The sequence below is a fragment of the Sciurus vulgaris genome (genome assembly GCF_902686455.1).
Source record: "Sciurus vulgaris genome assembly, chromosome: 11".
Classification (NCBI taxonomy): Eukaryota; Metazoa; Chordata; class Mammalia; order Rodentia; family Sciuridae; genus Sciurus; species Sciurus vulgaris.
In genome coordinates this window covers 73417783-73436308 of record NC_136472.1, presented here as the reverse complement: position 1 = coordinate 73436308, position 18526 = coordinate 73417783, and the positions used below count along the sequence as shown (strand labels likewise).

General features: G+C 33.7%; 1 protein-coding gene across 3 annotated transcripts in view; it reads right to left on the bottom strand.

The window, feature by feature from the left end:
* Positions 1 to 18526, bottom strand: part of UVRAG (UV radiation resistance associated) — a 330550-nt gene that overhangs the window by 181393 nt on the left and 130631 nt on the right. For all 3 annotated transcript variants that reach the window (XM_079105194.1, XM_079105195.1, XM_079105196.1), the window contains one exon: positions 9104 to 9209. In XM_079105194.1, the coding sequence (XP_078961320.1) occupies positions 9104 to 9209 (106 nt within the window). The remainder of the gene's footprint in view (positions 1 to 9103; positions 9210 to 18526) is intronic.

Below are 18526 nucleotides of genomic sequence, written 5' to 3'. Positions count from 1 at the left end.
TAGCTTATTAAAAATTGAAATGAGCTTAACAAAAGTTAAATTCACAAAACTTAAAATAATGCAACTCAATTTGTTTTAGAAAAAAATATTTTTCATAAAAATGTATTCTTACATGAACATAATAGATTATTGGTACTCTGAAATTAATTGGGTAATTTTATTTTTTAATTTCTCAGATTTAATTTCTAGTATAATACATATCAATAGTATAACCCATGTTCTTTGAGATTATCGCCATTGTTAAGAATATAAACGAGTCTTGAGACCAAAAAGTTGGAAATTGGTGGCTTAAGGCATGTTTTATCCTCATGTGTAGTTGCTTTCCCCCCAAATTGGAAATAATTAACAATCTAAAAAATTTTCTAGAACTATGGAAGTTGTCCTAAAAGTTTACAAATTGCTTTTAAATGTCATTTCTGGGTTCTTGCCATTGTACTTACACCTTATCAACCATTAAGAAAGGAAAAGGATTTCCTTAGAAAATACTTTATCCAATCCATTAACTTCATAGACTCAGTGGCAATATGAGGCCTGGAACCTAGATCTAGCTAGAAAGATAAAGCAAAAAATATATAATAGTAAAATGTATAGGAGTTTTGCTTCTGACATAAAAGAATAAGCACCTAGTAAACTGGTCCTCTAATAAACAATAGCTATACAGTGGATAAAATATTAAAAGTTAGTAGTTCTGGAGACCAATCAACAGCAAGCATTACTTTGAAGAGGAGTCAAAACTTGGTGTCAGCAAACAACACACAGTAAATTTTCCCTTTTCTGTGGCTTTGTTCTGAAAGTGCCTACAAACTCCAACAGAAAGCCAACTATGATTCTAGCTGGAAGAAACAAGGGAAAAGATAAGAAAATTAAGAATGCCAAATGAAAGAAGCCAGGAACAGGCACCCCAAATTCTGTTTAAACTCAATGGAATTCTCTGACTGAACCCAAAACCACATAAGCATGAGATGAATAGAAAGTTGCCTGTGGCTAAGAGTAAAAAAAACCAAACCAGAATCTGAACTAATGCCCATCGGAGGAGAAAAGACAGTTTAAGCTGCATTCTTCTGAGTAAAGTAATTGGTAGTAAAGATTCTACCAAGTTACATTGTCAATATCCAGGAAACTACATGATGTTACCCAACATGTGAAGAGGCAGGAAAACATGACCCACTCTCTAGGGAAGAAAGAATCAACATATATAAAGACAATTCAGGCTGGGCATGGTGGCCTTCACCTGTAATTCCAGGCTGAGGCAGAAAGATTGCAAGTTCAAGGCCACACTCAGCATTTACCAAGGCTCTAAGCAACTTATTGAGATCCCGTCTCAAAATAAACAATAAAAAGGGCTGGGGATGTGGCTTAGTGGTAAAGTGCACCTGGGTTCAATCCCTGATACCAAAAAAAAAATAAATAAATAAAAACAAAATAAAACAAAAAATAAAAAATAAAAAACAAAACAAACAAACAAAAAAACAGGATAAACAGGTGGTGGAAGTATCACAACTTGATATCCCTAATAAATACTGGTACAAAAAAAAAAAATTCCTTATCACCAGATAAAATGCAACAAGATACAAAAAGGAAAATATATTTTAACCATTTCAGGCTTATTCCAGAAATGCAACATTAAGAATTGAAACTAAATTAATGTAGTTCACTGCATTAGATAAAATCATATGATTGGTTCAAAGAGACAGAAAAAATATTTGACAAATTTCAACATCCATTCATGACAAGAGTCTCAGAAACTAGGAATAAGAGGGAACTTCCTAAAACCAATAAAGGACACTGCAAACATTATACTTAATGAAGAAAGGATGAATTGTTTCTCAATAAAACCAGGAACAAGGCAAGGATTCCCATTTTTATCACTTTTTTCACTGTACTGATGTCCTAACAAGCACACAAAATGACCAGTTCAAACTTATAGATATTACTGATCACATAGAAATTCCCAAGAAATCTACAAAATAACTATTATAACTAAGTTAATATAACAAGACTGTAAGACACAAGATCAATAAATTAAAATTAACTGTATGCTTATACACTAGAAATAAACAAATAGGAAATAAAAATTCAAAAACAATTCTATTTGTAATAATGCCCCATCTTTCCCTGTAAAAAACCTCCATAAAACACTTAAGAATAAGTTTAACAGAAGGTCTTTAAAATCTCTATAGTGAAAGCCTTAAGACATTGATGAGAAAATTAAAGAAAGATCTAAATAAAATAGATACATATCATGTTCATGGACTGAAGAACTGACTCAATATTGTTAAGATGGCAATTCTCCACAATTTTATTTGTAAATCCTTATCAAAGCCCAGCAGGCTTTTTTAGTAGGAAGTGATTCTAAGAAATATAAGGAACCAAGAAAAACAAAACAAAACAAAATAAAAAACACAGGAATTTTTAAAAAGAACAAAGTTGGAGGACTTACCCTATCTCGTGTTTTGTTTTGTTTTTTATTTTGTTTTTGTACTAGGGATTGAACTCAGGGACACTTAACCGAGTCACATTCCCAGCCCTTCTTCTTCTTCTTCTTCTTCTTTTTTAACTTTGAGACAGGGTCTGGTTAAGTTGCATATGGCCTCGTTAGGATGCTGGGGCTGGCTTTAAACTCTCGACTCTCCTGCCTCAGTCTCCTAAACTGCTGGGATTACAGGTGTACACCACCACACTCCGCTCCCTATCTGATTTTAAGGTGACAAATCTATAATAACAAGAGAGTTTGGTATTGGTGAAAGAAACATATAGATCAATGGAACAAAAATAATGAACAATATACAGACAACTGAAAACCAAATCAAGGTAATTAAATGGGGAAAGACTACTCAATAAATGACGCTAAATCAACTGAACATCTATGTTGTGAAAAAATTTACCTTTACTTTATCCAGTATGAAAAAATTAACTTGAAATGGACTGCAGATCTAAACATATAGCCCAGAACTATAAAATTACTAGAACAAAATAAGACAAAATTCTTGTGACTTTGGGTTAGGCAAAGGCATCTTATAATGAACAAAAAATAAAATAAAATGTTATTAAAAAATAAAAGTACATTGGATTTTATCCACCCTAAAACATTTTGCTTGAACACCATTAAGACCAGAAAAAGGCAAGCCATGGGCTGAAAGAAAATGCCCCACTACACCTATCAGAAAAAGAACTTAAAATGAGCACATGCATATACCCGTACAGTCCCAAAGTAAGAAGATAAAAATCTCAATTAAAAAATGAGAAATCTACTGATGCCATGACCAAACAAATAAGCAAACAGATAATCAATACATAATGAGAGTCAGTTTCTCATTATTAGAAAAGGATACTACAGCCTGGCATGGCGATCCACACCGGTAATTCCAACTACTCAAGAGGCCAAGGTAGGAGGATCCCAGGTTCAAGGCCAGCCTGGGCAATGGAGTAAGATCCTGCAGGGCTGGGTATGTTGCTCAATGATAGAGTCCCTCTGAGTTCAATCCCCAGTACCAAAAAAGAGAAGAAAAAGGAGTAGGAAGGCTAGAATGAACCTCATGGTATTAAGAGTCAAAAATAGTAGTATGTGCTAATGCTTATTTTAATACATATAGAGATAAACAGATATATGTTTATCCATAGGTAGCTCTATCTACTGAGAGGGTCTATAAATAGCTACACCCAGTAGCAACAAGCACCTTCAGTGCACAGACCATTTTTTCTAAATACCATTATTCAATGAAATAGTGTTCTTGGAGAAATGGCTGGGTCAGGGAAAACACAAGATGAGCCAGATCATATGGTACCAGAGAATAAGGAAGAAATTAAAAAAAAAAAAAAAAAAAAAAAAGATGAGGACATATTAAAAGGACACAAGAGTCAACTTTAAAGATATTTTAATGGCCAAACTCACAAGCTGAGTGAGGAAAAAAATAACATAGCACTGAATTATAACAAAAAGTATAAAACAAATGTGAGTCCACACTGATAAAAAAAAAACAAGTGAATAAAATAAAAAGAGGAAGAAAGAATAAATCTTCTCAATGAAGAATTCCAAATAATATGTGTTATATATTATTCCTTCCAAGAGGTAGGGCTTAATTCACATCCTTATTTATTTAGATTTAGTAACCTGCTTTCAAAAAACAGGGTATGGAAAAGGAACTTTCTTCTGGAGAACCCTGAAAAATACCACCTTGAATAAAAGATCATGGTTAACATCCACAATGATTAGTAAAGATGATTTTAAAAAAGAAAGACTAAAAAATTGGCATAGATCAGAGAAGATAAGAAGACATGGTGACTCAATGTAATGTGGTATCCTAGACTGGCTACTGAAACAAATCAGTCTAATCATGAGGAAAAAAACCAGACATATCTAATCAAGGACTATTCTACAAAATACCTCACCGGTAACCCTCAAAACAGTAAGATGATCATAAACAAGGAGAGCCTAAGGAAGAATGACTACTAAATATAGTATGGTATCTTGGATGGGATTCTAGAATAGACATTAGGTAAAAGCTAAGGAACTCCAAATGAGGTCTGGACTTTGGTTAATGATAAGTTATCAATCTGGTTTCATTAATTATAACAAAAGTAACATATCAAGTTAAGATGTTAATAATAGAAGAAACTGGGTATGGAGTATATATGATAAGTATCTGTACTATCTTTGTAATAATTCTATATACCCCCAAAATTTAATTATTAAAAAAAAAGAGGAAGGAAGAAGGATGAGGAAGGAGGAGGAGGGAGGAGGAAGGAGGAGTAGGCAGTTCCGGAGGCTGAGGCAGGAAGATCGTTGAGTTCAAAGTCAGCCTCAGCAAAAGCAATAAGCAACTCAATGAGACCCTGTCTCTAATAAAACATAAAACAGGGCTGGGGATGTGACTCAGGGGTGGAGGGCCCTGAGTTCTATCCCTGGTAGCTGCCCCTGCAAAAAAGACGCCAGTAGAAATACTAACAAAACACAAATAAGAATTCATATTTAACAGTTATATATCAATGTTAATACCTTAGTTTTGACTATGTACCATAGTTGAATAAGATGTTAACATCTTATGTAGCTTGGGAATGTAGCTTGGTGGTAGAGCACTTGCCTAGCACACCTAAGGCCCTGGGTTTGATCCCCAGTACTGCAAATAACAACAAAAAAGAACATGGAAGAAAAACCATATAAAAGGAATATGACACCTCTCAAAATTATCTTTTAAAGAGTTTATTTTTTTAGTGGGCAAAAATATCTAAACTGATACATCTTAGAAAGCATGAGTAACAAAGGACTATGAAAAATGGTCATCATAGAAATGTAATTTAGAATGAAAATGAGGAAACATTACATAACCATGAGGATAACTAAAATTAAAAAGACTGACCTCCTAAATGAAACTGACAAATTCTCGAAAGACACAAATTTACTAAGGCACACTTAAGAAATAGACAGTTTGAATAACCTTTTAACTCTTAAAGAAGTCGAATTTCTAGTTCAAAGCCTTGTCACAAATGAAACTCCAGATTTAACTGGCTGTAATGGCAAAGTCCTACCAAACACTGAAGAAATAATTCCAATTCTACACCTTCTTATAGAAAATAGGAGGAAAAATATCTCAACAATGAGTTAGGCCAACATTACCCTGCCAAGAACATTAAACAAGAAAATTACAAGAAAACAAAACAGATCAATCATCATCAATATATATATAAAAGTTATTTAAAACTTTTTTAAAAAAATTAAATACAGTAATATCCATGAATAGAACAATTCACCATGTCCAAAAGGCCTTTTCCCAGGAATGCAAATTTGGGTTAACATTAAAAAATCAGCTAACATACTTCACTTGTAATACAAGAAGAAAATAGAAAAAGCACACAATTATGTCAAGAAGGGTTATCTGATGAAATCTAAAACATGTAAGTAAAAATTCAAGATAATGGTAGAAATTTTATAATTAATATAGTTAAATTCAAAAAAATATTGGGTCTTGATGTAATACGACAAGATAATCAAATCTTTGCAGATCATCAAGCACAAACCTAATTTCTCATAACAGAGTTAATTACTTAGAAGGAATTAAGAAGTGGTCTTTCAGTAGTATAGAGAAATGGGAAAAAGGAAGGGAGAGAAGAGGTGAAAATTCCATGCACATAAGAAAATGTCAAAAAGAAACCCACTATTATGTAAAACTGTATTGCACTAATAAAAACATTAAAAACTGATAGTATAAAGTAATTCAACTTATTTCAGATGAATAATAATTTACTTGAGATGAGGAAGAGGCAGAAGAGGAGAACAAGAAGATGACAATGGCATTATGCTAGATTCATTCTTAAATTGAATGAATATTTACTGATTACCCACTATGGTCACTCTTTTTTAAAAATCATTTATTTATTTCTTAATCTGTTCTAATTAGTTATACACGACAGTAGAATTTATTTTGACACATTATACATAAATGCAGTAAATGGATGGAGCTGGAGAATGTCATGCTAAGTGAAATAAGTCAATCTCAAAAAAACCGAATGCCAAATGTTTTCTCTGATATGTGGACATGTGGAAGCTAATTCACAATGGGGAAGGGAAAGAACAGAGGTGCTAGGAAAGAACAGAGGTACTCTGGACTAGGCAGAGGGGAGTGAAGAGAGGGGAGGGGTACAGGAATAAGAAGGACAGTAGAATGAAGCGGACATTATTACCCCCGTGTCACTTTCTAAATACTGGAAATATAGCAATGTGAGACAGAGAAATCCTTCCTCTCACAGAGTTTAGAGATACAGAAAAAAAAATATATATAAAATACATATGTTAAAAGGTATTATGATTTAGATTTTAAATGTCCCCTAAAGGCCACGTGTTGAAGATTTGACTACCTATACGTGATGCTACTGGGAGGTGGTGGAACTTTTAGGAGGTGGGTCCTAATGGAAGGAAGTTATGTCACTGAGGGCATGTCTTTAAAGGGGATGCTGAGGCCCCAGCCCCTTCCATACTGTCACTTTGCTTCCTGGATGCCATGAAGTGACAGCTCTGCTCTACCATGATGTTCTGCCTTGCCATGGGCCCAAAGTGAACAGAGATGACCATGGAATGAAACTGTTGAGTCAAAATAAATCTTTTCTCCTTTATCTCAGGTATTTTGTCACAGTGACAGCTGATTAAAACAAATATCAATAAAGTAGGAAATGAGACACAATGTACTGGGGTAAGATTTTCAATGGGGTTATTAGGGAACTAGAAGATTTCTGGGTTCACTTTCAGTTCAAATATCGAATGATTTTCTTCTGTGTTGACTAGGCAGCATGAAAACACACAGGGAACCTCTGAACCTGACCTCTTTAAACTCATACATTCTATCACCTAACTCTCGTGTCACCACTTATATTTTAGAAAAACAGGATTAAACATACATTTTTCCATACTAAGACAAAGCATATGTTGTCACTTAATGAAATAAGTAATTTCTCAATCTTGCCTTGGGAGAGGAAAATAAGAAAAATAAAACCTAGCAATTTCTCCCCAAAGGTTCTAAAAATGCAGTATTTTTATACTCTACAGAAAGGATTTAAACTAGTTACTTTGTGTCCCTCTCCAATATATTTATGGTCTGGAATTATGTCCTTTATTGGCACTAAGTTACAACAAAAGGTAGTTTAACAATGTCTCTGGAATGGAAGATTTTTCATAGACAAGGAAAGTCACATGAATAAAAGAATTACTACTATAATTATTTTAGCAAACATTTTGTGTGACTGGTATGTGCCAGGTACAGAAGTAGCTATTTTATATATTAGGTTTAACTATATGAATTTGCTATTTATAGATCAAAATCAGTAATTTTATATAGTTTGAACTAATACATTAATTTCAAATTCCATGAGATAGAAGTTTGTGTGTATTAAATGTATTGTTACTTTTCTATGATTCTTATATTAACATCTTGGGAAAATCTTTTTGCTAGAGGTGTAAAGATCCTCTGCCAGGTGGTACACATAAAAACTGATAGATGCTATCTATCTGTGATAGTTCATACAAGCAAATACTTGATTTTATCTAAGACTTAACTTGAAGATTTGAACACTAAGTATCATGATGCATAGTACAAATTTAATTGAAAGCTTATTCATGACCACATGTCTTCAATTTTAAAAAAGTTCAATTTATTAATCATGCCTACTGTTCTGCTTACAAAGATTCTTCATTCCCAAACTGGCAGTTTTTGACAAAATCATACTGTGTACAGTATAATGTAACAAATATATAACAAATCACACTATTATATATAATAACAATGCACAATAACAATTATTAAAATGAATTTAAAAATTCGAAATTTTTTTTCTCCACCAGGAAGAATATAAAACAATCCAAAAGTATACTAGTATCTTCAATCTGTTCATTTATGTAAGGATTTCCATTTCTTTAGGAAAGCTTCACTATAACAGTATTTATCAAAAGAAAATACTGTCCAATTGAGCACAGTGCCACATGCCTATAATTCCAGTGGCTTGGGAGGCTAAGGCAGAAGGATCACGAGTTCAAAGCCAATCCCAGCAACAGTGAGGGGCTAAGCAACTCAGTGAGACCCTCTCTCTAAATAAAATACAAAATAGGCCCGGGATGTGGCTTAGTGGTTAGGTGCTCCTGAGTTCAATCTCCAGTACCAAAAAAAAAAAAAAAAAAAGGAAAGAAAAAAAAAAGAACTACTGTCCACACACTAGCCTATGATGCTCAATCCAAATAAATTTCAAATTCATCTGTTAAAAGTAGATTAGTCCTTATAGTTTCCTTTTTTTCTCCTGGCAGCTATTTTTCTAATTCGCCATATAGTTCATGTTTACATTTATGATCATAAAATATCCTGCTAATTATTTTCTAAAATTGTATGTAATCTAAAGTTTCATCTAACAGAGTAAGGCAGGTACTTTGTATGTTACATTATTAGCAGATGGGAAAATTTATTTTCAACATTTAAATGCTGATAGATATTTCAGTGAGACATGATTAAGAAAAAAAATAGTAACTATAAAAGCTGCCTGCAATTTTGAGAAGAATTAATTCAAGAAGAGTATGATAATATACATAAGAAAATAAGTTTAAACAAGTAAAAGTATAAAAACCTACCAGCTCATTGCTTGTAGATGTGAGTCTTAGTTTTTCTTCAATTTCCTTTCCAATTTTCTGAACAGTTACCTGAGTCTGTTTAATTGCACACTGAGCTCTATGAAGTCTAGAAATACAAGTTATAGAAAAGCTTAAGTGAGTTAATTATAAACTCTAAACACACAGCCACAGATATGAATCATAATCTTTCCAGGATAAACAGAATTAATAACAGACCCAAACTGATTATTTCTCAGTTCATATCTATAATGAAAATATAGGGGGTACAATAAATCCTAAAATAATAATGCATGCCTATAATTCCTGCTATTGAGGAGGCAAGGCAGGAGGATCATAAGTTCGAGGACAGCCTGGGCAACTTATCCAGACCCTGTTTCAAATAAAACAAACATAGAAAAGGTCTGGAAATGGAGCTCAGTGGTAGAGCATTCCTGGGTTCAATTCCCAGTACCAACCAAAAAAAAACTTTTTTTTTTTGTTTTAAATCAAAGTAGTTAATTTTTTTTTTTAAATCCTGTTTTGTTGGTATCAGTTGAACCCAGGAACACTTAAACACTGAGCCATATTCCCAGTCCTTTTTAAAATATTTTATTTAGAGACAGGGTCTCACTGAGTTGCTTAGGACCTCGCTAAGTTGTTGAGGCTGGCTTTGAACTTGTGATCCTCCTGTCTCAGCCCCCTGAGTTGCTGAGATTAAAGGCATGTGCCAACAAGCCAGGCAACAGTAACTATATTCTTGGGACAGGATTCTTCAAAGAACATTGAAAAAAATGAAGAGCTATTTTTCTTTTCTCTGTAGTTCTGCAGGCTTTTTGATCTGTCTTTAAATATGGTTCATAAATTTCACAGATCACAACTGTCATGTGGAAAATTCTTAGGAATGTACAAAACAATGTACTAGAAGCAAGTGAATTTCAGTAAGGTCAGAGGATATAAGGTCAATATAAAAATAAATCAATACACTTCTATGTTAGCCACAAACAATTGGGATATGAATTTAAAACAACACCTTTATAATAACATCAAAAAATATAAACTACTTAGGAATAAAATAAACAAAAGATGTGTAAGACTTGACCCTGAAATTCTAAAACACTGCTAAGATATAGTAAGGAAGAGTTAAATAAATGGAAAAATATATCATGTATACAGACTGGAAGAATAAATATTGTTAAGCTATCAGTTTTTGTCAAGTGGGTCAACCATTTCACAATCCTAATCAAAATCCCAACATTGTTTTGTAGAAATTAAGAAATTGACACCATAATTTACCTAATAGAGGAAAGAATCTAAAAGTGATAAATCAATATTGAAATCTATCAGATTTCAAGATTTTCTATGAAGTTACATAATCAACATAATGTAGTATTGGCTTAAGGATCAAAAAATATATCAATGGCCGGGTGTGCCTACGTCCCAGTCACTTGGGAGGCTGAGGTAGGAGGATCACTTTGAGGCTAGTGTGAGCAAATTCCCATCTCAAAAAAAAAAAAAAAAAAAAATCAATGAAACCAAATAAAGAGTGTATTTATGCATATATGGAAAATTGGTTTTGACAAAGGAATCAAGGCAAATCAGTAAAATACTTTTTAAAAAAATAAAAATTAAATTAAAAAAATAAAAATTTTTACAATAAAATTGTGGGAATACTGAAAAAACTTGGAAAAAAGTAATCTCATCCTCTACCTCACAGCATGTGAAAATTAAATTAAGGAAGATTGTATGTAGTAAATAGAAAAGCTAAAATCATAAAGTTTCTCACAGAAAATGTAGGAGAATGTCTTGCAACCTTAGGAAAAGATTTATTAGAAGACACATTTAAAGAAAAAGAAAATGTAAGGGCCAACAAGCATAGGAAAGGTGTTTCCCATCTTAGTCATCAGGGGAATGCAATTTAAAATCGTAAGGAGATGCTATTTCACAGGGATTAGAAGATTAAAATTAAAATGACAACACCAAATGCTGGCAAGGATGTGGAGTAACTGGAACTTTTCTGTACCACTTGAGAAAAAGTTAAATAATACTATCATTTCAAAAAACTTTTTTTTTAAATAAAAAGTTAAATGTACATCTAATCTATGGCCCAGCAACTCTACTCTTAGGTATTTATTCAAATGAAAATATATGAACAGATTTGCCTAAGAATGTTTGCATAAAACAATTCAAGTGTCCAGAATTACACGGTAAAAAGTCTACTCAGCAATAAAAAAGAAGGTCACACTGATACACACAATATGGATGGATCTCAAAAACATTATGCTGTGTTGTCAGGGAAGCCCCAGACCAAAAAGCACATGGTGTATGATTACCTTTATACAAAGGTCTAGGACAGGTAAAACCATTCTATAGTAACAAATCTAAACAGTGAGGTGGGGTCTGTTAGCGCACAGAAGGAACAAAGAACTGAGTTGGTGGAAATGTTCTACATCAACATTAGAGGAGGAGAGCAAGACTTATAAAATTTATATGTAAGAATTACATATTTCATTATGCATAAATTTTTTCTTGGTTTAAAAAATTGGTCATCGCCAACCTAGATGTCCTTCAATTGATGAATGGATAAAGAAACTGTGGTATATATATACAATGGAATATTACTCAGCCATGAAGAATGATAAAATTATGGCATTTGTAGGCAAATGGATGAAATTGGAGAATATCATGCTAAGTGAGATAAGCCAATCTCAAAAAGCCAAAGGACGAATGATATCGCTAATAAGTGGATGATGACACATAATGGGGGGGAGGGAAGGGCCAGTGTTAGGGTTAGAGTTAGGGTTAGGGAGGGGGGCAAGTATGGAGGAAGGAAGGACTGTATAGAGGGAAAAGAGGGGTCGGAGGGGTGGGGGGAAGGGAAAAAATAACAGAATGAATCAAACAACATTACTCTATGTAAATTTATGATTACACAAATGGTATGCCTTTACGCCATGTACCATCAGAGAAACAACATGTATCTCATTTGTTTACAATAAAAAAAAAAGTAAAAAAAAAAAAAAAAAAAAATTGGTCATCAACCCTAACCTGAAAGTAATCACATATATGGGAGGTTCATTTTATTAAGAATTTGATGGTACTAATACCTCTGCCAACATTATTATTATGATAACACTGCACACTAAAAACATTCATGATATATTCTGCACTTTTGGAAATTGCTACATAGTTATTGAGAATTTCTCAGATGACTTAAAAGGGCCAACTCTCATTACAGCTCCTTTGATCCAAGGATCAGTAATTCAACAACTTCCTCAAGACTCCTAAAGAATCCAGAAGATATCCACCCCATTCCTTCCTGCTGTGGCTGTGTATGTATGTTTAATCTGTACTCATCATAATACTCTCTTAAAAAAGCACCTCTAAAGAAATTTTAAAGAGAAAGAAGGTCCTTTGTGCAGTGATCCCTGCCCTCATCTCCAGCCTCATTCTCTGATATTCTTTTCCTTGAATCATCAACTCCAGTGATACTGAACTACTGGCAATTTTCCAAACATATCAAACCATATCCCACTTCCATATCTGTGTATGAACTGTTGTACCTGCCTACAAGTTCCCCCTGTCCCTTAACAGGTAAATAAACTCCTAATCCATTAAGAGGCACCTCAAGCACAGCCTCTTCTTCAAAGGCCTCCCCTGACTATTCCAGACAGGTAGAGGCACTCCTTCTCCTGGAAATACATATCACAGCATGCATGACTTACACAACAAATGGTATCAGAGAAGCCAATTTACAGAAACTGTTCGTTCCCCTTTGTTTCTGCATTAGATCTTTCCGAAGAGAAAAAAAAAGTCTCATTTTCTGATATATAGTCTAAATGTTAAGACCAGAACACAGCACAAAGAAGGCACTCCAGATATATTTGCTGGCTGAACATTTAATGTCTAAATATAAAAGCACGGTCCTGAGATTTGATATTCTTAATTGATACAGTAGAGTTTAATTGAAATATCAATATGAATTTTCTACTTATAACTTCAAAATATATCAAAAGTCACACAAATTAAAGACCATTCATTTAAGAGGGAAATAAGAAATTTTTAAAATTTCTTAAAAATGATACAATTTTTAAAATGATAGGCATTATTAACCTAGAGGAGAGATCAACAAAACAGCCTGTTACTTTAAAAGGGGGGAGAGTGCTGCCTAAAACTTCACTGCTATGCAAACAACCTTGTCAAATGGTAAAGACTTTAAAAATAAAAATGATTCATGACCATAATTAATGTATGACTTCAACTATTTGGCTCTCACTGCCCCAGACGCTTTCTGATCTTACCTTAGGGGCTTAAAACACACAGACAGAGTCACATTTCCTCCAATCTTCAGTGTTATCCAAATAGACTTTCAGAGCCCCTGCTACATCAAGACAGCTAATAAGGTCCCCCTTTCAAATTCAACAGGAGAATAAAAGTTTGAGGTGTTTAGGCTTCTAAAAACAAGGTAGGACATCCTGATTCTCTTGGGGGGGGGGGGGGGGAAGGACTGACAAGAAAAGAAACAACTGCTTTACCTCCAAACTGGCTGGCTAGCCTGGGAGGAATGCTTCTCGATTTTACAAATTATTAAAAGAATCTATAAAGAATTATACACCATCTAGTCATCTAGGTGACTTGTCAATACCAACACTAACTCTTCCCAGCTAAAATAAAACTTCACGCTCATGAGTGCTGGGGAAGAGAGATCAAGTAGCTATCTGACAGGTATTCTGGTGAGAGCAAAGAGACATATCCCTATTACTTAACATGATTTGAGATAGCAATAAATTGAAATCGGGCTTAACCAAAGTTCTTAGAAGTTAGATATTGTGAATATAAAGATACACTTAATAAAAGGTATTATGTCAAATAAATAATAACAAAGATTGAGACTATACCAATCAGATATTAACAATCGTCTCCGTAAAGGAGATGTCAGAAGACAAATTCCATCTAATTAATACTTGTATGATCACATCTGAAATGCTGCATTCAAGTTAAAAATGGACAATAACAAAATGGAACTCTTTTAAATATGGAGGAAAGACAGGAGTCTATTGGGACAAATGGATACCTTATCATTAATGACTTTGTACACAATATGAATGAGCTCAGGTTTTTATACTGAAAAAAAAGGAAACCTTTAAAAAGTTTTAAGCTGGAAAAGATTTATTCCAATTGCACTTTAGAAATCTCTTCTTATAATAAGGTGAATGGGAAATAGGAAAAAAAGACTGGAAGCAGGAAGGCTAATGTGGTGTTACTGAAAAGTCCAAACAACAAATAGCACGGTCCTAAATAAAAATAGGGGAAGACAGTATAGATGTGAAAAGTGAGAGACAGGAGAGATAAAGATTGATGCCTGAAAACAAATTTCCAACTGATATGGCCTGGATATGATTTAACTGTTCCCCACCAAAGGTTTATGTGATTGAATGCTTAAAGTGGCAATTTTGGGAGGTGGTAGACCTTTAAGAAGTGGGGTCTAGTAAAAAGGTTCTCGGGTCATAGCAGGTACTCTCAGAAGTTAGTTTTTGTATGGACCCTTTAAGTCCTCAAAAAAGGACTTATAAAAGGAGTAAGTCTAGGCCTGACCCAAGCTCTCTCTGCTTCTGGTCTAAGATGTGATTCTTTCTCCACACACACTATACCACTGGCCATCTACCATGAAGCCTTCACCAGAGCCTGTAAAATACTGTTTGAACTATGAACCTTCAGAATTATGAGTTAAATAATCCTCTTTACTTCATAAATAGCCTATATCAGTTATTTCATTAGTGATGAAAAGTTAATTACAAAAGTAATAACAATGAAACAGAAGACATTACTACAGATCCTACAGACATAAAAAGGAAATTAAGGGGAAAAAATTAACAATTCTATGCCAAAATTTATTTTAGATGAAACAGTTGAATTGCTTAAAACCTACAACTTTCCAAAAGAAATAGAAAATATTAATAATCATTATCTGTTAAATTAAATTTATAATTAAAAACCTCCCATAGAACACACTGGGCTTAAGAGGGTTTTGCTGGTAAAATACCAGTAATAGCAAAAATCTTTCAGAGAAGAGGAGGGAATATTTCAATTTGTTTTATGAGGCAAACACAACACTGAAACCAAAACATGACAAGAAAAGAAAATTACAGACTAGCATCACATATAAACATAAATGTAAAAATCATTAACAAAATTGTTATAGCAAATCAACTGTAACAATGTCTTTAAAGGTTAATACATCTTGATCAAGTGCGTTGTAACGCTGATGTAATGTTTGAAAAATCAATGACAGAATGAAGGAGAAAAATCGTATGATTATCATGGGGACAGAAAGACATTTGATAAGATTCAGTACCTAATCATGATTAAAAACAAAACAAAATCTTCAACAAACTAGTGGAAAAGAGAAACTTCCTAAATCTGATAAAGGGTTTATACAAAAATTTACAGCTACTATTATACTTAAGACCAGAAACAAGGCAAAAATGTTCAATTTTATCTTTCTATTAGACACTGTACTATGCGACATCCAAGCCACAGCAATAAGGCAACTTAAAAAGGCATAATGATAGGAAAGTAGGAAGCAAAAATGTCTATTCATAGGCATCATGATTGTGTTACATAGGAAAATCCAAAGAAATCTACAGTCTAAAACCTAGAACTTATACACAAATTAAAAGATTACATAATAGATAAAAATAAATTGGCATTTTTATACAATATCAACAACTAAGTATAAATCTAATGAAGGATGTTAAAAGATCTATATTCTAAAACCATAAAAAGCACTGATGCAAGATACTAAAGAACTAAATGAAGACATACACAATTGCATGGATCACAAGACTCAATATTATTAAATAGGTTGAGTCTCCCTAAACTGATCAAAGCAATCCCAGTCAAAATCCCTAATGCCCTTTATCATAGAAAATTGACAAGCTGATTCTAAAATTGATAATGACATACAAAAGACCTAGATTAGCCAAGAAGCTGTTGAAGAGCAAAGTTTGTGAGTTACCATAGAGCCACACCAAGGCAGCAGTAGTTATATGAAACTAAACAAATAGATCAATGAAATATAATTCAGATTGCTGAAACAGACCCATTTCTACATAATTGGTTTTTTTTAATTAAGAAAGCAAAAGCTTTGTCAATAAATAGCACTGAAATAATATCCACTCAAGAAAAAAGTGAACTTTAACCTCCACCTTTCCTCATATGCAAAAATTAATTTGGGATGGAAACTATAAAGTTTCTAGAGTAACATATAGGAAAATATATTCATAACCTTGGATTAGGCAAAGATTTCTTAAATAGGATTCATCAAAAGGCATTACTGAGAAAAAGAAGGCACAGACTGGGGGAAAAAACACTGTGTATATGTATACACACACAAAGAACCCCTACAAATCAATAAAATATAATCAACCCAATGAAGACAAATGGGCAAAATATTTGAATAAACACTTCTAAAAGGAAGACATAAAAAATGACCAAAAAGAACATAAAATGGTGCTTGGTATCTTTAGTCAATACAGAATTAAAATCAAAATCAAAATCAAAACAATATACCACCACACACCCATTGTAATGGCTAGAATTTACAAAACTGACAATACCAACGGATGACAAGAAGTAGAGTAACTGGAACTTTCACACTTTGCTGTAATATTGTATAACTAATTTTGAAAACTTTGTGGCAAAAGCTAATAAGTTAAGTATACATTTCTTGTATGGACTAGAAAGCAGGTGACCACAAAAGATACATGTATTAGTTTATTATTATTACGATGGAATACTTGATGTAGTTAATGTATGAAGAAAAGAGCTCACAGTTCTGGAGGTTCAACATTCCAAGATGAGGTACCCACTGGTTCTGTTGTTGGTGAGGGCAGCAGGTAATGCTGCATCGGCAGGGATTGTATACAGGAGGAAGCAGTCATATCTTCAATTAGGAAGTGGGGGTGGAAAGGGCCAGGCTCCTGATATAACCACCTCTTCATGAGAACTATAAAGAGGTCAAGAGCTACCTGACCCCTTCCAAAGGCAGCACCTTCAATGACCTAAGGACCTCCCACAAGGCCCCACCTTTTAAAGATTCAACTACTTCCCAATATCACCACCCTGAGGACCAAGCTCCATGGGCCTTGGGAGATACTTCAACCATACCCAAAACATAGAAGTGTTCCCATTAACTTTATTCTTAATAGCCCAAAAGTACAAACAACCTCAAATGACCATCAACAGGATAATGGATAAACAAATTAGAGTATATTCATGAAAGGAAGTATCACTCAGCAATAAAAAGGAATAAACTACTGATCTATACAAGAACATGGATAAACTTCAAAAACTGGTTAGCTAGGTATTGCTACAGGGGAGTCTGTGTGGGAGGCTGAGGTAGGAGGATCACAAATTCAAGGTCAGTCTGGGCAAATGAGTGAGACCCTACCTCAAAATAAAATTTAGAAAAAGGATTGGGAATGCAGCTCAGTGGTAGAGCATTTGCCTAGCATGTGTGAGGTCCTGGGTACATCCCCAGTACTGTGCAACAAACAAACAAACAAACAAAAAAACCCCAACCAAACAAAAATTGTATATGCTGAGCAGGAGGCCAGAAACTAAGAGTACATCCTATGGTTCTAATTACAAGAAGTTCAAGAACTGGAAAAGTTAGTAAATGATGAGGCCATAAGGAAAAAAGTCAATCAGTCAAAGGTGGGAGTGAAGGTGTCAGAACGACTCGTAAAGAGTATTTTCTAGATAATAAAAGAATTCTATGCTTCACTTAAATGATGATGACATGAGTATGTATATTTACAAACATCCACCAAGGTATATACTTAGGTCTCTGCATTTTGTTGTACATAAATTATACTGAAAAATAAAAAGAAACCAAGAATGGTATACAGTTTAGGGAACCAGGAAAATGGTCATGGCATTTATTGAGATGGGGAACATAGGAGAAGCAGTTTGAGAGTTCTTTTTTCAGTTCAAGGTGCCTGTGCAACATCCAAGAGCAGTGTGGAATATGAGTTGAACCTAAAGATTTTAAGCTCAGGAGGCAGATCTTGGCCAGAGATAAAAATGTGGCAATCATTAGCACACAGATGCTAGTAACATTATGAAATGTTACATTTCATAACACTGTTAATGCTATGATAGAGAATGAGATCACCTCACAAGAGTGTGAGAATGAGAGAGAACAGAGCCTAGAACAGAATCCTGAGGAACATCAATATTTAAGGGATTAGAAAAAAAGAAACAGAAACTTGCAAAAAAAAAAATTCTGAACCAGAACATCCAGAGAAACAGGACAGCTGGGAGGGCCAAGGCTGTAGCAGTTAAAGAAACAGAACATTTCAAAATGTTCTCTGACTAAAATCAAATAATCTAATGCCTAGTCAGGTTTCTACTTGTTTAGCAGTAAGGACATGATTTTAAAAA